Genomic DNA, 25,152 nt, shown 5'->3' on the forward strand with positions numbered 1-25,152 from the left:
CTAGAGGCAGAGGCATGATGGGATTTGCAGTTTCACCACAGCTGGAGGGCCAAGATTGCCCACCCCTGCCCAAGAGGGTTAGGGCAGTGCTGGAAAATAATGGTGACCACACAAAATATTGACACTTTGGCCCCAATTTGAACATTTTCACTTAGGGGTGTACTCACTTTTATTGCCAGCAGTTTAGACATTAATGGCTGTGTGTTGAGTTATTTTGAGGGGACAACAAATTTACTCAAGCTGTACTCTCCCTACTTTACATTGTAGCAAAGTGTCATTTCTTCAGTGTTGTCACATGAAAAGATATAATAAAATATTTACAAAAATGTGGGGGTGTACTAACTTTTGTGAGATACTGTAGTTCCTAGAAAACAGCAAGAGCCCTTCCTATGTTTTTTTTTTTTTTTTGCACATAAATATATTTGTTTTCTCTCCTCCAGAAGATAATCCTCTGTTTGTTTCTAGCAAAGAGCTCAACTACCAAGACGTCTCTTCTTCAGTTATGTATTTCCGCGTTCAGTAGCACCGACAATACAGAGAGAAGGGTTTAGCTGTGACGTGAAAAGTTTCAAAAGGGAGGGGGAGCGAGATTGTGAAGGAGGCAGGAACAGGGAACAACCAATGGCAATTGTGGCTGTACGCAGGGACAGTAGAGTAGAGCTGTATGTGCAGACATAGCTCTGTGTGTGAGTGTATATACAATATATACAATACGTAGATGGTGATGTAAACATTGAATTTTTGAAAACTAAAGCAAGTGTTGATGTACAGCAAGAAGACAAGATAGACGGTAAATTAATATATGTACAAAATGTTAGCTTTGCGGGGAATGTGTTGTATAATCTACAAAGGTTTTCCCATTTGTTGGCTGGTAAAAATTCATGAAAAATAAATGTGTGCCTTGCTTTCCTCAAACTGCACCTAAAGCAAGATCACAACACTGTGTAAGAATACCTCAGTTGTAAATATGTCAAAATTGTAGCCCCATACTTAAAATATCAACCTGTCCTTTCGAAGTTTGTAGATTATTATTGTACTATTGCCCTGTCTTAAATGGAAGCTGTGCTTTGCTAGAGTGGAGCAAACCAACAGCATAGCTCCCAAATCCCTGATTTCCAGGGACTGTCCCTGATTTGGAGCAATGTTCCTCTGTCCCTCTTTCCTCCTCATGTGTCCCTCATTTTGGTCTGATCTATAGAGTTGTATATAAAATGCACTTTTTATCTATCAAAATGTGTTTCTCAGTGCTAAACCTTTCATCCAATTTCTATATTGCTGCATTTGTAAATTCAAAAGCCAATATAAAGGAATAGTAGTGCTATAAAAAGCCAGATTCAGGTACATTTACAGCGGCGTAACGTATCGCATTTACGTTACACCGCCGCAAGTTTTACGGGCAAGTGCTTGATTCACAAAGCACTTGCCTGTAAAGTTGCGGCGGCGTAGCGTAAATCCCTCCGGCGCAAGCCCGCCTAATTCAAATGATCCGGGTAGGGGGCGTTTAAATTCCCGCGCCGAACGTACTGCTCATGCTCCGTTTTGAAATTTCTCGCCGTGCTTTGCGCGAAATGACGTCGCACCGACATCATTTTTTGAACGTCGACGTGAGTTACGTCCTTTCCTATTCACAGACGACTTACGAAAAAAAAAAATATATTAAAAATTTGACGCTGGAACGACGGCCATACTTTAACATGGCAAGTCTAAATATAGGCCACAAAATAGCAGCTCTAACTATACGCCGGGAAAACTTGACTAGCGACGACGTAAGAGAATGCGACGGCCGAGCGTACCTTCGTGGATCGACGGAAAATGCTAATTAGCATACCCGACGCGGAAAACTACGCGAACTCCACCCAGCGGGCGTCGAAGTATTGCACCTACGATCCTGTCGGATCGAAGCCAAAAGCCGTCGTATCTTGGTTTGAGGATTCAAACTAAAGATACGACGCGGCAAATTTGAAAATACGCCGGAGTATCAGTAGATACGCCTGCGTGTTTCTACTGTGAATCTGGCCCTTAGATTATACCTTTTTATTATGTCAAACTCTTGAATGTGATTCCTTAACCACTTGCCGCCCGCCATATGCAAAAAGACGTCAGCAAAGTGGTTTCAATATCCTGAGGACGTCATATGACAATCGGTTTTGACCTATCGGTTAGGAATCCATCGGTTAAATTTAAAGCAAGTTGGCTTTTTTTTAACCGATGGTTAAATAACCTATGGGGTCCACACACGATCGGTTTGGACCAATGAAAACGGTCCATCAGACCGTTGTCCTCTGTTTAACCTATCGTGTGTACGAGGCCTTAGATATAAGCATTTAACCTACAAGCAGGACAATGCTGAAGATTTATGAATGTAATTATTTGCATAGATCAGGTCTAGAAACGACATACCATGGGTCACATCTGGCCCACTACAATATTTTACCCAGTCAACATCTATTTGTTAGAGTTTGCTCATTAATTTAAATTGTATTCATTAATTTATAAAACAGATTTTTTTCAGTCTGCAAATATTTATAAAATAGACAATGTGGCCTTTGTACTGAAAAGATTGGAGACCCTTGGCTTAGAGCATGCTTTTTTGGGGTGTTTTACCGAGATGAAGATAAAAAAATAAGAAATTTTAAATAAAGATTGGAAATGTATTTAGGGCTTTTTATATTATCCATTCCTCTCTTTGCTATTTCCATTGTTTATTTCCTTTTTGGGAAGATTTCGAGGAAAGTGAGTGGAAATCTAAACTTTTAGATTTGTCACTGGAAAGTAGAGGGACACCTATTCCAATGACAATCGTCAAAATTAACTGTGACAAATTCTCTTCATTTGGGGACACAGAGGGCAAATAAATACCTGACAGAGCTATCAACCCTTCTCCACTTTGTCCAAAACTGAATGCATTTTGGCTGGTGTTCCATTTTAATCCCTAAGGTCTTTCTGTGTGTGTTGTTTTACGTGTACGTTTGTTCATATTTTATTACCAAAAATTCCTAACAGCAAAATCCTGTGTGTTCACAGCAAAGACACATAACTCTTGATAAAGCCGTGACAGAAGATGGCAAACCTCATTATTCGTAGTGTCCTTGTAAATGGTTCCAGCAGGGGAATCGGCTTGGAACTGGTAAAGGCATTTCTTTCCAAACAGGGCCCACCAGTTCAGTCCATCTTCGCAGCATGCCGGAATCCAGACTCAGCTCAGGTATTTGAACATTTGCCTGAATAAAGCACCTTACCCTTTTACTAAATGTGTAAAATCCTTCACTGGCATGGAGATTTTGGAAAAGGCGGGGATTTACCTATCCTTGGATTAGAGGTTCATCATCAGACTATAGTCTGCTCTGGTGTCCCCAGAGGACATGAATCTTGTCAGCTTTAATGGGTAGATATGTTCTAAGTGGTCTAGAGTTGTTGGTTAGCAATGTCTTCAGGATGGAGGGATCCCAAATTGCAGGAGTTCTTCATGGGCTGCCTTTAATCAACCAATAATGTAGCTGATTTAAAGTGTCTAAAAGAGTAATGCCTTGTACACATGATTGGAATTTTCGATGGAAAAAGTCAGACAGACTTTTTCCATCGGATATTCCGATCGTGTGTAGCCCCATCATAGTTTTTTCCTCTGATATTCCTATGAATTCTATTGGAGTTTAGATATACAGTAGAACATGTTCTATTTTTCTCAGATGGAATTTCGTCGGAAAGCCCGATCGTGTGTACGTGGCATAACTGTATTGTCTACAGTCCTGGTGTCCAACCCCTGGGCTGCAGGTGGTCCTGTGATACGTTTTGTATAACCTAGGAGCTTATTTACACTGGTGAAGAAAACATTTTCTTTAGACTGGGTCTTAGTAGTTTAATATTTTGAGTTTATTTATTTCACAATATCTGGGGTTTTTTTCTGGGTTTTTCCACACATTTTCTATTTTCCTTTTTTTCCTCTAGGTCTTTATGATTACTTTTGCTGAGAGAAATATCAAATGTAAAGAATTTTAATTGGGTCTGTAAGGAGCACAAATGTGTAAGCCATATTCAGTAAATATTTGGATTATCCAAATGTGGAAGTTATATACAGTATATAGTAGGATTATCCTGGCAACCTATAAATATCACTAATGACGTTTTCAAAGAGTGTACATTTTTATTACATAAGGCTTAAAATATATTACATACATAAATAAATAAAATCTTCTAATCCTATACAGGCCATATTGATACAAAAAAATCACTGGCGCTCAATGGGAAATAACTAATATCCCATGAAATACTTGAAACCCTCGTATGGGCTGAGAACAGTCCGTGCTGCAGAGATCCGGATACCCTGAAGTACCACAAATACACAAATACACCAAAAAGGAAAACTCTGCGCTCCTGAAAGTTCACCAATTATAAATCCACTTAATGTTTGTGAAGAAAAAAACATACATTAACACTTTAATTTTCGGAAGATCCAGTCCTTTATATGGTTAAAAAAGGGAAAGTTTCCACAATGTACACAATATAATAAAAAAAGTATAAAAAAATTATAAAAAAAGTATAAAAAAAACTTTCCAAATGTCTGCATCAGACCAGCACCCTCTTCAGACTTCAAATGGTTAAAGCTTGCGGTTTTAGTTTGTGGGCTGTCTAGCAAGACATCATTAGTGCAAATGGTGAGCACAGTACATTACCCAGCCAGATGTAAACATCGATCGAATGTCCTTCTCCTGGCTGATGTAACAATGTCCGGGATCCTAGGCTCTCTCCTATGCGGGTCTGGAAGCTTCACAGACCCGATAAATGTGACTGCTGGAGACACAGGGTGGATCAGCCTATCAGAAAGGACGCTCTCCCTGGGTGAACATGCAAGCGTCCCACGTCTGAGACGCTGTCTCAGTAAACCAGCTGTACTGCAGGGAGAAGTTTAGGCGCCCTCCAGTGGGCAAAATGCAGTATGCGCTTGTTGAAAAATCAACAGCGTTGCATGGCGATTAAAATAATCGGATATAAAAGTTCTTATGCATGAATAGGATCTTCCATCATAAAAGGGGGATATTAAGAGGGGTCCTAGACGACGCGTTTCGCCCTTACAAGAGCTTTGTCACAGTCAATAGGACCTAGGTATAAAGTTTAATTAAATAGACTAAGATAGGGGGGGAATTTGAGGAAGGGGAGGAGAAAGGGGAGGTGTACCAAACCGAGAGATTTAACCCTTTGGACATCCAAAAAGACAAACAGACAAATAAATCACATATATATTGCAAGAGAATTATTTTTTAAAAATATATTGCAAGAGAATTATTTTTTAAAAAAACATATTAGCATATCATAAATTACTGAAAGATAAACAACAGTTTTTTTGTCTTAACTGGTCACTAGATCTCATTATAACAAATCTATATTGTTGCAACATAATATCCACAATAGGTTGTATGGGCACTCTATCCAAATGGTGCCCTCTAGTGGCAATTCATAAAAACTACTCATAAAATGTTTAAGAATATAGAATAAAAAGCTATATATAAAATAGGAAGAGTTAGATAAGAACGTTAACTTCAATTTCCTCATTTAACCCCTTAGGTGCCAAGCTGTCGAACTTATGTATCCAGAAGACCTCCCTTCTGCAAAGAAGGGAGAATCTTTCATTGGTAGTCAGAGTTCCTTTCGGAATGTGCTCAATTACAAAAACTTCAAGATATTTAAAATCCCTGTTGTGACAACGATCAAAGTGCCGAGGAACTCTGCTCTGTTCAATATATTCATCATCCCGAGTACAATTCCTTTTGAGTCTATTGAATTGTCCTTTTGGAATATTCTTCTTCCACACAGGATGATGGCAACTGTCATAGTGCAGATATGAGTTACCATTAGTTGGTTTGTTATGATTCTTGGTAATTATTTTATCTTGTTCATGTGTTACCACTAGATCCAAGAAGACTATTTCAAGGGGATCTATTACATATGTAAAGGATAAATTGAAAGTATTGGAATTACAATACGAGACAAAGGAGAGAAAAGTCTCCATTGTCCCACTCCAAATGAGGATCACGTCATCAATGTAACGTCCAAAATAAACTATAAATTCAGCATAGGGATTGTTTTGCCAAATATATATGTCTTCCCATTGGCCCATGGTTAGATTGGCATATACAGGTGCATAATTAGCTCCCATCGCCGTCCCCTTTAATTGTAAATAAAACTGCTCACAGAACGTAAAATAATTGTGTTTGAGACAGAACTCCACTGCCTCCAATAAAAACTGGGACTGTAAAGAATTAAAATCTCCACTCTTGTTTAGGAAATATTGGACAGCTCTAGTTCCCACTTCGTGCGGAATAGAGGTATATAGCGATGCCACGTCCAGAGATGCCCAAAAGTATCCTGGTTCCCATTTGTAATGTTGGAGGGCGTCTATCACTTCTTTTGAATCTTTTATGTATGACGGCAATTGGAGAACCAGAGGTTGTAACATATGGTCGATATACATTGAAAGGCCATTAAGGAAGCTGTTCGTGCTGGCTATAATAGGGCGGCCTGGAGGATCTACAAGAGATTTGTGAATTTTCGGTAAAAAATAAAAATGGGGGGTACTACATTCAAAGGGAGGAAAAACTGCCTTTCTCTTTTTGTGAGCACACCACTTTCCCACGCTGTATAAATCAGCGTTTTCAGTAGCTGTTGGTATTCGGGGAGAGGGTCTTTAGACAGTTTAAGGTAAGTGTCAGTATCCGCTAGAAGACGGCTGGCTTCTTTCAGATAATCTACCTTATTTTGGATCACTATGCTGCCCCCTTTGTCCGCCTGTTTAATAATAAGGTCAGCATTATTCTTTAAAACTTTAAGAGCTTGATTCTCCTCAAATGATAAATTCAAATGTTTTGTATTATTTGGTTTTTCACACAAAACTACCAGATCTTTGTAGACCGCTTGATAGTAGGTCTCGATGTACGGCCCTTTAGAGGAACTAGGGTAAAATGTGGATTTGGGTTTAAAGGTGGTGGTTAGCATAGGGGGCTCCACCTGTGATATGTGAACAGGGATTTTAAATATCTTGAAGTTTTTGTAATTGAGCACATTCCGAAAGGAACTCTGACTACCAATGAAAGATTCTCCCTTCTTTGCAGAAGGGAGGTCTTCTGGATACATAAGTTCGACAGCTTGGCACCTAAGGGGTTAAATGAGGAAATTGAAGTTAACGTTCTTATCTAACTCTTCCTATTTTATATATAGCTTTTTATTCTATATTCTAAAACATTTTATGAGTAGTTTTTATGAATTGCCACTAGAGGGCACCATTTGGATAGAGTGCCCATACAACCTATTGTGGATATTATGTTGCAACAATATAGATTTGTTATAATGAGATCTAGTGACCAGTTAAGACACAAAAAAAATGCTGTTTATCTTTCAGTAATTTATGATATGCTAATATGTTTTTTTTTAAAATAATTCTCTTGCAATATATTTTTAAAAAATAATTCTCTTGCAATATATATGTGATTTATATGTCTGTTTGTCTTTTTGGATGTCCAAAGGGTTAAATCTCTCGGTTTGGTACACCTCCCCTTTCTCCTCCCCTTCCTCAAATTCCCCCCCTATCTTAGTCTATTTAATTAAACTTTATACCTAGGTCCTATTGACTGTGACAAAGCTCTTGTAAGGGCGAAACGCGTCGTCTAGGACCCCTCTTAATATCCCCCTTTTATGATGGAAGATCCTATTCATGCATAAGAACTTTTATATCCGATTATTTTAATCGCCATGCAACGCTGTTGATTTTTCAACAAGCGCATACTGCATTTTGCCCACTGGAGGGCGCCTAAACTTCTCCCTGCAGTACAGCTGGTTTACTGAGACAGCGTCTCAGACGTGGGACGCTTGCATGTTCACCCAGGGAGAGCGTCCTTTCTGATAGGCTAATCCACCCTGTGTCTCCAGTAGTCACATTTATCGGGTCTGTGAAGCTTCCAGACCCGCATAGGAGAGAGCCTAGGATCCCGGACATTGTTACATCAGCCAGGAGAAGGACATTCGATCGATGTTTACATCTGGCTGGGTAATGTACTGTGCTCACCATTTGCACTAATGATGTCTTGCTAGACAGCCCACAAACGAAAACCGCAAGCTTTAACCATTTGAAGTCTGAAGAGGGTGCTGGTCTGATGCAGACATTTGGAAAGTTTTTTTTTTTTTTTTTTATACTTTTTTTATAATTTTTTTATACTTTTTTTATTATATTGTGTACATTGTGGAAACTTTCCCTTTTTTAACCATATAAAGGACTGGATCTTCCGAAAATTAAAGTGTTAATGTATGTTTTTTTCTTCACAAACATTAAGTGGATTTATAATTGGTGAACTTTCAGGAGCGCAGAGTTTTCCTTTTTGGTGTATTTCTATACAGGCCATACACTGCTCCACTCACATAAAAAGATAATAACTTCTGTCCCATAAAATCTAGCCCATGATGTACTGGAGGTGACATAATGGAGGACCCTGCAGTCTCTTTGAGACACTAGAGAGCAGCTGCATTTGATGTGAGGGTGAGCCTTGGACAACCGGGATATAGTATGATTAGGATGCACAGGGGACTTCTGTCATTGACATGCAATAATGTCTGGCAGCTTACCTTCTTCTCATGTCTCCATCAGAGGCCTGACTCTCTTCTGGCTGCCTTTTTATCACCTCTCCTTCCTGTATGGCCCCACCCCAGGCCATCCCAGGAAGTCTATATTAACTGTTGCACTGCAGGTCTGCTTGGCTGTTCAACCGTGTTGTTAGCTTAAGTTCCTGTCTGCAGTGTGCTACGTTTACCTTCCTGTGTACCATTTTCGGCCCGTCCCTGACTTCTCCTGTTTGCCTGTGACCCTGTCCTTTTGTCTGTCCCTCGGTTACCCTTGTCTGTCTGTTGCCCTGACCTCGGCTTACCCAACACTATCGCTTGTCCTGGTTGCTGCTTCCCCTCTCTCCCTGCGGAGCGTGACCTAGGGGATCCCAGGGGTCACGACCTGGATCCAGCTGCGGCAAAGGCCATCCTCACCACTAGAGGCTCTGGTGAACACAAAGCTGGGTCTTAGACTCCGTGCCCTGGGGAATATTGGGTTCACGCTTCCTCTCTGTTTGCAGCAGTCGGCTATAGGGTTCACTACCCTGTGGTGCATTCCTGACCCCAATGGGGTGCACTTGTCACCTGGCCACAGGTGACCTGACAACTTCTCCATGAGTCTTATATTCATGGCTGCAAATATCTGTACACAGGGTGTATGTTGTATAATCAATTTCTTGGTGGTAACCATACTTTTGAGATTGGGATATTACCCCTAAAGTGACAGCTGATCCATCTGCTGGGGTCATTATTGCGGTAATATGGTTTTTGTATCTCCTTTTGTCCTCCACCAAGCCATTTGTGCTGCTGAATGCTGTGTACTGCTTTGACACTATTAAAAGGAGCTTTTCTAAATTATGGTAGGCCTAATTTTCGCTAAACATAAATATAATTTTCATCCATGTTCTCCTGAGAAAGTAAATGATTTTCACGAAACGTGTAGCAAGAACACAGTCATAATATAGGTTGCACCAAGCATATATGGTCAAGCAGAACAAGAGGTAATACCGTGGGCTTCAGTTATTTATATATATATATATATATATATATATATATATATATATATATATATCGTTATACTGTAGTAATTGTAATTAACTTAGCACAAATGTAGAAGTACTGATTTATAAAGCGACTGAGAGTGTTTTAGCAACATTCTAGCAACAATGCAGGATGGGTTGATGTCAGCTTTGGGAGTGTTACACCCAGGCTTCAAGAGGTACATAAATTAGCAACACCTATAGCAAGGATGTTATTTAACCACTTCAGCCCCAGATGGATTTAACCCCTTAATGACCAGGCCATTTTACGGCACTGACAATTGCACGGTTGTGCGACGTTGTACCCAGACAAAATTTATGTCCTTTTTTTTCCACATTTAGAGCTTTCTTTTGGTGGTATTCGATCACCATTGCGTTTTTTATTTTGTGCGCTATGAACAAAGAGAGCAACAATTTTGATAAAAAACAATATTTTTTACTTTCTGCTATAAAACATATCTAATAAAAATATGTAAAAAATCAAATTCCTTCATAAAATTAGGCCAATTTGTATTCTGCTACATATTTTTGAGTAAAAAAAAATCTCAATACGTGTATATTGATTGGTTTGCACAAAGGTTATCGTGCCTACAAATTATTTTTTATTTATTTAAATTTTTTTACTAGTAATAGCGGCGACCATTTTTAGCAGGACTGCTACATTGCAGCGGACAAATTGGACACCATGTGTCAGGACCATTAAGGTAAGTACTCACCGAGGCCGAGATGCTGAGGGCGGCTCACCTTTGCGACCCTGTGCAGACCACTCCCTGGAGTTAGAACAGAGGAGGGACGGCACAAGGAGGCACCTGTGCCGGGAACTGGTAGGCAGACTTGGTGCAGCTGACGAAAACAGGGCAGGTGCAGAGGACTGGAGACAGTCGTTGATCAGGCAGGAACAGGCAGGTAAGTCCAGAAGGGACCAACAGGAAACAAAGGCAAATCCGGGTCACAGGCCGTGGGTCAGGAGTTGGAGAGATCAGAGGAAGTCCGTGAGAGCAAGCCAAGGTCAAGGGGCAGGAGACAACAGCAAATCCGATAAGCAGGCAGGGGTCAAGTGTAGGAGACGGCAGAGAATCGTCAAGGTCCAATCCGGGTCAAACAGGTCTGGGTATACAGGTTTCCAAGGTTCTCTCACAGGGTAAAGCTGACAACGAACCAGCAATTAGCAAAGGGGAAGGGGCTGGCTTAAATAGGCCGCACTGGCCACTGATTGGTCCCAAGTAACATGGGTTCAGAACCAGGCTCCAAGGGACAGCAAGCAAAGTAATACTTGAGCAGTGGCTCAGAGGCAAAGAGCTGGACTCACAATGGACAGGTCCCAGGTTCAATTCCACCCAGAGCCAACTGGGGAAATGTGACCGTAAAGGGCAGTGCCCTGACAGTGCCCCCCCCCTAGGGGCGGACTCCGGACGCCCAAACTGTCCACTAGTTCCGGGTGCTCCTGATGGATCAAACAGGGAGCATGTAGATCTTTACTTTTTCTTTTTGGGCTTTTTTGATCCTGAAGTTCTGGTAGGGGGCGCCCTCCTTGCTTGTAAGGCCTGTTCAAATACTACCAGATCCTGTTTACGGACCATAGTACCATCCGAGGCATACGTGCAGTCTGGAGGGAGAACTTCAACTGGGGACATAGGAACTGAAGACACAGGAACTGGAACTGGGGACACAGAAACTGAGGACATAAGAACTGGAACTGGGGACACTGGAACTGAAGAAACTGAGGACATAAGAACTGGAACTGGGGACACTGGAACTGAAGAAACTGAGGACATAAGAACTGGAACTGAGGACATAAGAACTGGAACTGGGGACACTGGGACTGATGACACTGGGACTGAAGACACTGGGACTGAAGACACTGGGACTGAAGACACTGGGACTGAAGACACTGGAACTGAAGACACTGGAACTGAAGACACTGGAACTGAAGACACTGGAACTGAAGACACTGGAAAGGTAGGCACAGATTCTGAGGCATAGAAAAAACGTCCAATAGTACCCACTTGAAGAAGCTTTGGCCGAGGTGGGCGAGTTGGGCAAAGCGATATAAGGTGCCCGCTAGCACCACAATAAAAGCAAAGTCCATGGGCTCTTCTCCGCTCTCTTTCTGCCATAGATAGGCTGGACCGGATGACCCCGATCTGCATAGGTTCTTCCTCCTCCAAGGTAGGCGTGTGAGCATCCACAGAGATATCAAGACCTTGTGATGGGGAAGCTTCCTGGCTGGGCACATACAGGGTTTCATAATCTGGCACACACTGGGCTGGCTGGGTGTTATAACCGCACTGGGGCTTCCTATCCCTGGGTACCCGTAGGCCCCGTCAATTAAGAGCAGACCTGGGAGCGCTGGTCTTCTTGGAAACAGAAATATATGAGTCCAGCGCAGACATGAACGTCTCCCAGCTGTCCAAGACTGGACTCTTTTCCTGCAACAGCAGATGAGCCCACGATTTGATCTGCCCTGTTAGCAAATTGATGGAGGCTCGAACCTTAATATAATCCGTGGCATAGGTCCTAGGTCTGAGGGTGAACAACAGCTCACAATCGGTTTGAAAGCACAGGAAGGATGCACGGTTCCCATCGAATTTTTCTGGCATAAGAACAAATGGCTCATAATATACAGGTTCCGGGGCTGGGCGTGTTGTCTCTTTAAATTTTTGGACCTCCTGTTGTAATTCCTGAATAGTATGGTTCAGGCTGGAGACTTGCAGAGCCAGGGAGGAGAGCATCTTGTATAAGTCTGCGGACTCCATAACATTAGTTAGTCCATTATGCAAGGGTTTACCTTCTTGCAAGTTTTGAACGGCAACCGTCAAAACAGACACCTGTTGAAACAGGTTTTCAAGGGGTGAGCATGCCCTGTCGGCCTCAGACATAATGGCTGGTTCGTACTGTCAGCTTTACCTTGTTTGAGACACTTTGAAGAAACCTGAACCTTTACCTGTTTGACCCGGATCTGGACTTGACTACTCTTTGCCTTCTCCTGCACTTGACCCCTGGATTGTTTATTGGACCTGCTGCCGTCTCCACTCCCTTTGACCATTGGCTTACTGACTTGGACTCTCTGCCTTCCGGAACCCCTGACCATTTGGCTTGCTTCTTGGATCTCCTGTTGTCCTGACCTGAACGGGCTCTCAGCCTTCTGGACTTTGTTTGCACCTGCATCTCTGCTATATCTACCACAGCTCCCCTGGTGTCTTCGCATCACATCTCCAGTGATTCTCGTCTTACCATCTTCCGCTGCTGGTAGCCGGTGCCTCTTTGTGCCCCTCCTCGCTGTTACCACCTCCAGGGGGTGAGGTGCACAGAGTCGCAAAGGTGAGCCGCCCTCAGCATCTCGGCCTCGGTAAGTAACGTTCCTGACACCATGTGACACTTTTTGGGGAGCACTGACACTGTATAAATGACACTGGCAGGAATGGGGTTAAAATCAGGGGCAATGGTATATTTCCTCTATGTGTGCTTTCTTACTATGTGGGAGGTTCTGACTCTAGTCGAAGAGAGAGATCGGTCTTCCTGATTAGTAGGAATCACAGATCTTCCTCTGTGACAGAATGATGGTCTGCCTTGTTTACATAGGCAGACCGCTTTTCTGTCATTCCCCCTAACGATCATGTGTGGCTGGAGGACGTCACAGCCACCGGACCCGCTGATTGGCTCCCACTGCGTGCCCCAGACCTGTCAGGACCATTAAGGTAAGTACTCACCGAGGCCGAAATGCTGAGGGCGGCTCACCTTTGCGACCCTGTGCAGACCACTCCCTGAAGTTAGAACAGAGGAGGGACGGCACAAGGAGGCACCGGTGCCGGGAACTGGTAGGCAGACTTGGTGCAGCTGACGAAAACAGGGCAGGTGCAGAGGACTGGAGACAGTCGTTGATCAGGCAGGAACAGGCAGGTAAGTCCAGAAGGGACCAACAGGAAACAAAGGCAAATCCGGGTCACAGGCGCTGGGTCAGGAGTTGGAGAGATCAGAGGAAGTCCGTGAGAGCAAGCCAAGGTCAAGGGGCAGGAGACAACAGCAAATCCGATAAGCAGGCAGGGGTCAAGTGTAGGAGACGGCAGAGAATCGTCAAGGTCCAATCCGGGTCAAACAGGTCAGGGTATTCAGGTTACAAGGTTCTCTCACAGGGTAAAGCTGACAACGAACCAGCAATTAGCAAAGGGGAAGGGGCTGGCTTAAATAGGCCGCACTGGCCACTGATTGGTCCAAAGTAACATAGGTTCAGCACCAGGCTCCAACGGACAGCAAGCAAAGTAATACTTGAGCAGTGGCTCAGAGGCAAAGAGCTGGACTTATAATGGATAGGTCCTAGGTTCAATTCCACCCAGAGCCAACTGGGGAATGTGACCGTAATTGACAAGACCAGGAGGTGCAAACAACGTACAGGTATGTTGTTTCATGCAGTCGGGTCACCCTGCCACAGTATATGTGCGGTGGGCAGTCCGGAAGTAGTTAACATGGGTGAAAACTGCAAAGTTTGTTCTTATCTACAGTCGCCCATTAGCTGCATAGACAATTTTTGGTAAAGAACTTAAAAGATATATTTTATTGGCTAACTTGATTTATGAAGGATGCAAGCTTTTAGGATAACCCAGATCTCTTTGTCGTCCCTTTCTATTCACAAGGCATACCAATGAGAATATAAAGAATCTTCTTGGTGTTGAAATGGGAAATAAATGTTTGTTGTGCCCCCCACACTGCTTCCTGTAAACTGCAAATGGGACTTCTGATGGCTTTCTTTTAACAATGGTTTTCTTCTGGCCACTCTTCCATAAAGGTCAGATTTGTGGAATGCACAACTAAGGGCCCTTTCACACGGGCGGACCGTATGTCCGCTTTTTCAACCATCCGTGTACGGATGAAAAGGGGATATACATTGGTCCCTATGAGATCGCGGGTGTCGGCGGATGAACATCCGCTGACACCCGATTTCACCCGGTTCCGCATTACTTCGATTCTGCAGACGGAGGAAAACCCTATTTTTCCATCTGTCTGCGGATCCGATCCCCCCATAGAGGAAAGCGGATAAAAGATAGGGCGGTTCCTGCACCTTGTGCGGGGACCGCCCTGTTATCCGCCGGCTCAGCGGGGATCAACTGAGTGATTGCGCTCGTGACCCGGTCCGAAGCTCAGTGACAAAGTGCCCACGGGACCCGCAGACCCGATCGCCACCGGTGTCCCGCAATCGGGTCACAGGAGCTGAAGAAGGGAGAGAGGTGAGTGTAAACAAACCTTCCCTGTTATTCTCTGTGGCTTGTCACTGATCGTCTGTTCCCTGTCATAGGGAACGACGATCAGTGACGTCACACGTCCAGCTATGCCCCCCTACAGTAAGAAACACACAATAGGACACACTTAACCCCTTTAGCGCCCCCTAGTGGTTAACCCCTTCACTGCCATTGTCATTTTCACAGTAATCAGCGCATTTTTATAGCACTTTTCGCTGTAAAAAATGACAATGGTCCCAAAAATGTGTCAAAAGTGTCCAATGTGTCTGCCATAATGTCTCAGTAATGAAGAAAATTGCTGATCGCCGCCATTACTAGTAAAAAATGCCATAAAACTATCCCCTATTTTGTAAACGCTATAACTTTTGCGCAAACCAATCAATAAACGCTTATTGCGATTTATTTTACCAAAAATATGTAGAAGAATACGTATCGGCCTAAACTGATGAAAAATTTTTTTTTTCGATATTTTTGGGGGATATTTATTATAGAAAAAAGTTAAAAATATTGCATTTTTTTTTTAAATTGTCGCTCTAAAAAAAAAAAAAAAAGGACGTCAATTTTGTTTGGGAGCCACGTCAGTTAAAGCGACACAGTGCTGAATCGCAAAAAGAGGCCAGGTCCTTTACCTGCATAATGGTCCAGGTCTTCAGCGGTTAACAAACCTCTGAGGCCTTCACAGAACAGCTGTATTTATACTGAGATGAAATTACACACAGGTGAACTCTATTTACTAATTATGTGATTTCTGAAGGCAATTAGTTCCACTAGATTTTACTTAGGCAAATTCGCAGCAAAAACGCAGCCGCAAAATCGCGGTAAAATCACGATTTTGAATTTGCAGCAGTGTGAACCTAGCCTAAAGGGGGCTAAATACAAATTAACGGCACACTTTTCAGATGTTTATTTGTAAAACCATTCATAATTTTCCTTCCACTTCACAATTATGTGCCACTTTGGTCTATCAAATAAAATCCCAATAAAATACATTTACGTTTTTGGTTGTAACATAACAAAATGTGTAAAATTTCAAGGGGTATGAATACTTTTTCAAGGCACTGTAAAATCATTATTTAAAAAAAACATGATTAGTGGAATATATTTTCACTCATGCATGAAAGATTTGTAAAAGAAGCAAGCTTAAGGCCTGGTTCACACTGGTGCGTTATGACATGCGATTTGGCATGTCAAATCGCATGTCAAAACTGCAGTATTTGCCGCAAATTGCCGGCAATGGCACCGTCCTAATCGGTGCGACGCCGATTTCAAAAAGTAGTTCCTGTACTACTTTTTGCGATTTCGGGCCGCGAGTTTACATAGACATCTGTGCAGAAACCTGCACAAATGTCTCTATAATCACGGCCGAAATCTGGACTGCCAGCGGGAGTGAAATCGTGCGAGTTCAGCTGAACTTGCACGGCTTCACTCCCGCAGCCCTGTGTGAACCTGGGCGTAGCCAAAGTTTATGTATTTTATGAAACTGTGATTATATATACATTATGGTACTCAATATCTTTTTGATTTTTTTTAAACAGGAACTAAAATCTCTATCCTCAAAACACTCAAACCTTGCTACGGTCAGACTTGGTAAGTCTTTATTATACTAACATATACATAGAACACAGTGGCTATACAGCAGAAAAATCCAAAAGTCTTTTTGACTATTGTGAAAAAAATATCTTAGTGAATACTTTCTTCTCATGCTTTAAGCACATATACACACACGGGGCCAGATTCTGGTACATCTGGCGTATCTCCGCGGCGGCGTAACGTATGTCATTTACGTTACGCCGCCGCAAGTTTTTCATGCAAGTGCTTTATTCACAAAGCACTTGCGTGTAAAGTTGCGGCGGCGTAGCGTAAATCACCCGGCGTAAGCCCGCCTAGTTCAAATTAGGCGGGTAGGGGGCGTGTAGCATTTAAATTAAGTGCGTTCCCGCGCCGAACGTACTGCGCATGCGCCGTCCGTAAAAATATCCCAGGGTGCATTGCTCCAAATGACGTTGTAAGGCGTCCAGCCCCATTCACGGACGACTTATGCAAACGACGTAAATTTTTACATTTTGACGCGGGAACGACGGCCTCATATAGCAGGAGCAACTTTACGCCGGGACAAGCCTAACTTAAACGTCGTAACTTTACTGCGTCTGCCGCGCGTACGTTCGGGAATTCGCGTATCTAGCTAATTTGCATACTCGACGGGTAAAACGACGGACGCGCCACCTAGCGGACAAATTTAAGATCTGACGGGGTAGGAGACTTACGCCTGTCGGATCTAATGGATATCTATGCGTAACTGATTCTAAGAATCAGTCGCATAGATACGACGGCCCAGATTAGGACTTACGACGGCGTACATGGCGCTGCGCCGTCGTAAGCCCTTTGAGAATCTGGGCCACGGTATCCAAAATATATAATTTTAGACTGTAGTCCTTTAACACTTAAATCCGAACTCCAGCCTTACCTTTATGGTGATCATACATGGTTCGAATTTCAAAAATCGTATCAAAGAATTTTCATACGAATTTCGCAACAGTTGATTTTCATGCGGTAAACAAATTTGAGGAATCCGATATGTTGGAAATTTTTGGAAAAACTGACGATTTTCTGTTTAATGATGTTTAATAATCGTACGAGAAATGTAATAGAAAAAAAATACACATATGCAAGAAAAGAATATTCCCGGAGAGAAAAGAATATTCCCGGAGAGAAACGAATATTCCCGGCAACATGAAGGTTTGGTCAGTCGATTTTCCAAAATGGTGGCATCATCGGATTACAAAAAAAAAAAAAACTTTCTGATTTTGAAAAGAAAATTTGTTTGAAATTCGACCGTGTATGGCCTGCTTTTGTTTGGCAAAGTTGCACAGGCTCATCTCTGGTAGGAAAAAACACTCCTCCATCCAAACTAACATTCCCCATCTAGGCATTGATGATATTTGCATAACTCCTCCCTAAGAGCCAGTATTGCATCACAGATGAAGGAGTGTGCTGTGATGATGTCAGGAAGATATGCACAGTACCCGGTAAGCCCCTCCCACCAGCTATGATCAGCCTGTACTGCAGGAGAAGGATAGAGGCCCAGTGATGATGCCTATGGGTCTAAAATAAAGTGTGTAATGAAAACAGGTTTGATCTAAAAATGTCATTAGTATGTCCAATGGGATGGGATGTCCAAAAGATGCTAAATGTGGAGGCAGACAAGCAAAAGCTTCCTCTTTTGGGTGGAGCTCTGCTTTAAGCACTCCCTCTTGCCTGCATTCCTGAGCTGATGTCAGTATTTTATTGGACCACCTTTTGATTAAATAACAGCTTTTAGTCTGTTGGGAAATGTCTCTACTAATTTTGCACATCTTGGGCCAAATCTTCAAAGGAGATACGCAGGCGGAACTGCTGTTCAGCCTGCGTATCCCTGTGGCTATCTTTGGAAACGATCCTCAGAAGGATTTTTCCAAAGATAGTCAGAAGATCCGACATCTGTAAGACACTTACACTGTCGGATCTTAGGATGCAGTACCGCATCCGCCGCTGGGGGCATTTCGAGTCGAAATGCCGCTTTGCGTATGCAAATGAGGACTTCGGCAGATCCACAAAGCTTTTTAGCTTTGTGTTTTCTGCGTAAGTTACGTTTTGCATACGTAAAATTAGGGATGCTTTTACAAGGCCTAAACTGTTTAGACCTTGTAAAAACAAACCTTTTTTTCGATCGCCGCGTTTTTTTTAAAATTTTGAATTTTTTTTCACGGCGCGTATTTTTTTTTTTACCCGACGCAACTTTATTGTCCCGTCGCGATCCACAAAGCCCGGCGTAAAGTACGTTCGCGCGATGCACGTTGTAAAAAATGACGTCACACGCATGCGCCGAACGTCCGGCGCGGGAGCGCGCCTCATTTGAATAGGAATCGCCCCCTCGAGCAGACGACCGCCTTGCGACGGAGGCACTTAGGTTACACGGCGTGTAATTTCTAGGTAAGTGCTTTGTGGATCGGGCACTTAGGTAGAAATTTAACGCCTGTGTAACTTAACTGCTGAAAGTTAAGTTAGGCAGGTTTTTTGAGAATTTGGCCCCTAGACTTTGAAATATTTGCCCACTCTTCTTTGCAGAACTGCTCAAGTTCAGTTAAATTTGATTGTGACTGTTTGTGGACTACAGTCTTCAAATCATTCCACAGATTTTCAATGGGGTTTAAGTCTGGGCTCAGACTAGGCCATGCAAGGACATTCACCGTTTTTCTCCTTCAACCACTGTGTGGTTCTTTTTGCTGTGTGCTTTGGGTCATTGTCATGTTGGAAGGTAAACCTTCCTCCCATTGATAACTTTCTGTCAGAGGGCAGCAGATTTTCCTCGACAATTAGATGGTATTTTTGCCCCATCCATTTTCCCTTCTATCCTGACAATTGCTCCAGTCCCTGCTGCATAGAAACACCCTAATAACAGCATTATACCACCTCCATGCTTTACTGTAGGAATGATATTATTTGGATGATGAGCTGTATTGGATTTCTGCCAGACACATCGTTTGGTGTTGAGGTCAAATAATTCAACTTTAGTCTCATCTGTACATAACATCTTTTTTCACGAGGCCTCAGAATCTTCAAGGTGTGTTAAAGGGCTATTAAAGGAAAAAAAAATTCCTTTAAAATAACAAACATGTTATACTTACCTCCACTGTGCAGTTCGTTTTGCACAGAGTGGCCCCGATCCACGTCTTCTGGGGTCCCTCGGCGGCTGTCTCTGGTCCTCCCCGCAAGAACTGACCACAGTAATGCGAGAGCTCACATGGTGATGGGAAATTGCGGGCGTGCTCCCGTGATACAGCGAGCGGCCATAGCCATTCACTGTATCACTCAGCCCCACCCCTCGGCGCGCCGCGTCACTGGATGTGATTGACAGCAGCGCCAGCCAATGGGGGTGCCGGGGGGGGGGAGGGCTCGCGGCAGCATCAGATGTTTTTTCACCTTGCATAGACTGCATTAAGGTGAAAAAAATGTTTACTTTACAACTCCTTTAAGGTGGTCAGATGAGACTAAAATTGAATGATTTGACCTTCTTTTCTATTCCCACTGTATCTGTTATATCTGCATTTTACCTTATTTTGCCTGTCACTACAGAGTTGTTTTCCTATTGATAGATGTAACCAATCCAACAAGCATTGAAGAAGCCTTCAGTGATATTACAGAAAGACTGAATGGACGGGGATTGAATTTGCTGATAAACAATGCTGGAATTGCAGTCTTTCACTCACTGTATGAAGGCACAGCAGAAGACATGATGGAAATGTATAAAACTAATACAATTGGACCAATGCTGGTTACTCAGGTAAAGTATTTTCTTTAGAAAGCTTGAGTGTAAGGACAATGGCATAGGAATTAATTTATCTGCAGCATGCAGGTAATGCAGTATGTCTCCCCCCTGCTCAACTGCATTAGCTCAAAATATAGACATTGGGGTAGATCCACATACAACGGCGCATTATTGCGCCGGGCGTAGCGTATCTAAGATACACTACGCCGCTGTAACTTACATTTTTTTGTTTGAATCCTCAACGAATTCGCGCTGTAAGTTACGGCGGCGTAGTGTATCTGGTGCTGCGTAAGGGCGCGGAATTCAAATAGAAGTGATAGGGGCGTGTTTTATGTTAATACGTCGTGACCCGACGTAAATAACGTTTTTTTGGAACTGCGCATGCGCCGTCCCTGGGGGTATCCCAGTACGCATGCTTGAAATTAAACCGGAACCCGCCAATGCTTACGACGGTGACGTCATTCTACGCAAATTTCTATTCGCGAACGACTTACGCAAACGACGTAAAAAATTCTAAATTGTACGCGGGAAGGACGGCCATACTTAACATTGAGTACGCCTCAGTATAGCAGCTTTAACTATACGCCAGAAAAAGCCGAACGCAAACGACGGAAAAAAAAGCAACGGGCCGACATACGTTCGTGGATCGCCTTAAATAGCTAATTTGCATACTCAACGCGGATTGCGACGGGAACGCCACCTAGCGGCCGCCGAAAAATTGCATCTTAGATCCGATCCGATGTCGGATCGATCCCAGATGCCGTCGTATCTTGTTTTGAGGATTCAAAACAAAGATACGTCGCGGGAAATTTAAAATTACGCCGGCGTATCAGTAGATACGCCGGCGTATCAGTAGATACGCCGGCGTAATCCTTTTGTGGATCTGCCCCATTATGTCCACCAAGCCCACAAGCATTGGGGGGAATGATAATGCTATATGCAGGGATCATTTATCCCTGCGTATATAATGTCTTGAATCACTCTTATAAATAGCTAAAAGGATGCCAAAGGCGATTTACATTATTTAACTGAAAATGCTATGCGTACATATGTGGATGTAAACCCTTTCAGTAGCCTTGTACCTACAGGTAAGCCTATAATAAGACTTGCATGTAGGTACTATGAATATCTGCTAAACCTTTGCGGTTTAGAAGATATTTACACTTCATGCAGATGGTGATGTCACCGGCGCATGCGCTCTAAAGAGACGGTATATCCATGCCGTCCCTTCAGAGCTCCATAACGATGTCTGTGACTCCCATGCGAATGTGCGGGAGTGACGTCATGGCGGTGCTGCCAATAAGACGATTAGAGGACGCAAACCCAGGAGGAAGATCGTGTAAAGATGGAGGCATCTGGCAGGGATCACAGCACGGCAGTACAAGACTTCATTCTAAGATCAGTATTTCATAATGTGCTAGTATCTAATGCATACTGAATGAAATACATTATGTGAGCCAATGCTTCAGTTAACCAGTATATGTACCTTGTAGAGGTTGAGAAATCAAAGGCATATATAAAAGACACAAATTAATGCAACTCTGTAATCATTTACATGTAAATAAATGCAATTTGTAATGGCAAGCAATGTAAGTACCTGAAATTGATCTGGTATCAGCCTCTTGCAGTCCTTGTACAGCAGGGCTGGAGTGAGAGAGGAAGAAGCAGCACAGAAAGCCAATCAATCCATGTGCTGATAGGAGAGAAAGCAGAGTGACAAGAGATGAGCTCATGGGAATGTAGGCTATACCAAGCTATTAAAATCTTAAATAAGAGAACCAAACAAGACCATCAAAGATGGTGATAAATCGGCCGCGGCACCTTTATTGGTATAATCTATAATACAAACATTAAATATATTTAAATAAATTATCTTTATTAAATATCAATACATAAATCTTTAACTTCAAATAAATTTATTTTCAATCTTTCAAAAATCTCACTCAGTCATAAGACTCGAGTGAGTGCCATAAATAAATTATCAATCAAGTCCCCCCTTGAATCAAGGGTGACAAACCACATACAAGGTGCTGCGACAAGGGTGGGGGGGATGGGGAGCTCTTGACCTGTAAGGTAAATTGTGCCCTGACCTCTATACGTGCGGGCTTTATATACCCCTGCTCTCACGTGTATGAGCCAATCGGTACACGAGTTTTTCCCGCTTGAACCTACACGCGCTTCCCGCCAAATACACCTATGCAAATCCCGCCTAAATTCCTGTTTTCCCTCACAACATACATGTTCCAATTGATTCTTATTTAAAATTAAAAGACTTCATTTTTTTTTTTTTTTTTTTTAATAATTTATTTTAGGGATAGCCACAATCCCATGTAGTGGGCACTAATAATGCCCCCTTTTTCATGGGAATGTAGGCTATACCAAGCTATTAAAATCTTAAATAAGAGAACCAAACAAGACCATCAAAGATGGTGATAAATCGGCCGCGGCACCTTTATTGGTATAATCTATAATACAAACATTAAATAAATTATCTTTATTAAATATCAATACATAAATCTTTAACTTCAAATAAATTTATTTTCAATCTTTCAAAAATCTCACTCAGTCATAAGACTCGAGTGAGTGCCATAAATAAATTATCAATCAAGTCCCCACCAGCCTCTCTTTGTTTTTCCCAGAAAAACAAAAAGAGGCCTACCCCAACACCGCGGCCTTCTCAATCATCATTTGTAAATTTGAATTAAATATGTCCAAGCCTATATCAGACAAGTGGACACCGTCTCGTCTATATAGGCCTGGAAAACCTCCCTCCAATTCCACATGTCTGAAAGAGAAACTTTCCATAGTTGGCATAAACTTTTCTATTGAGTGATTCACCCTTTTTCTGATTTTTTCCAAACTTCTCGTCTTACCCGGGGTCAACCAGACCAACCTTGGGATTATTTCTGAAAAAATTATTTTAACACCCGGAAAACACGAATAGAACATCTGTAAATCTTTCTTAATCATGAACATTAAATCTAAGGTGGATTCTTTACCAATATCATTTCCACCACCATGAACTACTATTAAGTCTGGTGAAGGCCAAATCCGTGCTTTCTTGGAAATCTGAAAGGAAAGATTATTCCATTGTAACCCTCGAATACCTTTCCAGAAAATTTGACAGTCTATAGAAAAAGATAAATTCGCTGTGTAGCAACGCTGGCAAGCTCTTCTATGAGCCCAATGCACAAATGAGTGTCCAATTATCCAAATTATTTTCCTGTGACCTAAGAGATTAAATAGATAAATTAGGGCGAATATACAAATTAAATCTTCCTGACTCCCATCTTCCTAAATTTTTTATCACTGAAACCTCTAATCCCATCCTAGCTGCTTCTGTTGCTGCTCCAATCCTAAAGGAGTGTGAAGAGAATTTTAAGTGAGACAAACCTATATGTGCTATACAGCGATTGAAAATCGCTGTAAACTGAAACCTTGTCAATGGCGAACGATCCTCATGAACCAAAAAATTTCCTGAACCTGAAGGTCTATCTTTTATGTATTTTGACAGTGTCACGACAGGACAAAGGAAATGATCTCCGCAAGCATTCAGAGTGAGCCAATGACCCTTGCCCTTAACATCCGTCTTTGATTTTCTTATTAAAATACTGACTTTATTGGGATTAACTACAACCTCATCCAATTTTAAGCCTGAAACACCTTTCTTATTATTAGGGACCAGTTCAGATATTCGCATGGCAGCAAAGAAAATTAAAATAAATGCTGTATGGAATAAAAAGGCTTCATAATCCGATTGACATACTAAAGGGGTAGCTTTGCAAATTTTCTTTAAAATCTCAATTGTGATAGGCCTACGAGTATCCGGTCTACATGTTCTCAGCTTATAACCTTTCAACGCTTGACGCACTGAAAAGAAACTTGTGCATACTGGTAATTTATTCATTTTTAGGAAGAAAGAAATTCCTGCTAAACTCTTATTAATGTGTGTAAATGAAATTTTTTTTTCCATAAGTGTGCTAAGAAACGCTAACACTGTATCCTCTGTCGGTAACAGCCCCGAATGACCTAACTCCTCATTGAATACCAACCACTTCCGCCATGCGATCGAATACTCGATCCACGTTCTGGGAGCCACTGAATTTTTTATGGAATGAAATACAGGGGTTAAATCAATTCCCAAAGATGACTTGGGCATTTGCAACCCATCAAATCTGCTTCCGGAAACAGTAGCCTGAACCGTGTCATCTGTAAACGAGACAATGCATCCGCTAAAGTATTTTGTTTACCCGGAACATGTCTTGCCTTCAACCATATGTTAAATTTGAAGCATAGTAACACAAAATACCTCAGCAATTTTATCACATTTTCAGACTTTGAGGACAAGCAATTTATTGCAAATAATACACCCTTGTTATCAGAATGTATCAATATTCTCTTATTTGCAAAAAACCTTCCCCATAATTCGAAAGCGACTATTATAGGAAATAATTCCAGTAAAACGATATTTTTTGTCGCTTTACTGACAACCCAAAATGGGGGCCAAGTACCACAGCACCAGTGAGTTCTCCAAATCGCCGCAAAACCCACTGATCCAGCCGCATCTGTATACAGGTCCATATCCGCCGTAAAAACAAAATCGTCTTGAAACATAGTGCGGCCATTGTAATCTGACAGGAATTGTGACCACACTAAAATGTCATCTTTTAAATCCGTAGTTAGGCGAATGTGTGAAAAAGGTGATTTTAGACCCGACGAAGCTAATGACAACCTTCTAGAAAAAATTCGACCTACCGGCATCACTCGCGACGCAAACGCTAGTAAACCTAAAAACGATTGAAGCTCTTTTAAAATCACCTTTTTCCGTCTAATAATACCACAAATCATGCTTTTTATTTTATCAATTTTTTCAATAGGGAGTTGGTACTGAAATAACTCGGTGTCAATGCTGATACCTAAAAAATCTAACTTAGTTGCTGGAAAAACTGTTTTTTCGAATGCTATTGGAATGCCAAAATATTCAGCAATC

General features: G+C 42.2%; 1 protein-coding gene across 1 annotated transcript in view; it reads left to right on the forward strand.

The window, feature by feature from the left end:
* Positions 1-636: 636 nt before the first annotated feature.
* LOC120917634 (C-factor-like) overlaps positions 637-25,152 on the forward strand; it is a 33,853-nt gene continuing 9,337 nt past the window's right edge. The window contains exons 1-4 of the mRNA XM_040329083.1: positions 637-790; positions 3,025-3,205; positions 16,393-16,444; positions 19,990-20,177. Of these exons, the coding sequence (XP_040185017.1) occupies positions 3,062-3,205; positions 16,393-16,444; positions 19,990-20,177 (384 nt within the window). The 5' untranslated portion in view covers positions 637-790; positions 3,025-3,061. The remainder of the gene's footprint in view (positions 791-3,024; positions 3,206-16,392; positions 16,445-19,989; positions 20,178-25,152) is intronic.

This window comes from Rana temporaria, chromosome 11 (assembly GCF_905171775.1).
Source record: "Rana temporaria chromosome 11, aRanTem1.1, whole genome shotgun sequence".
NCBI classification, from domain to species: Eukaryota; Metazoa; Chordata; class Amphibia; order Anura; family Ranidae; genus Rana; species Rana temporaria.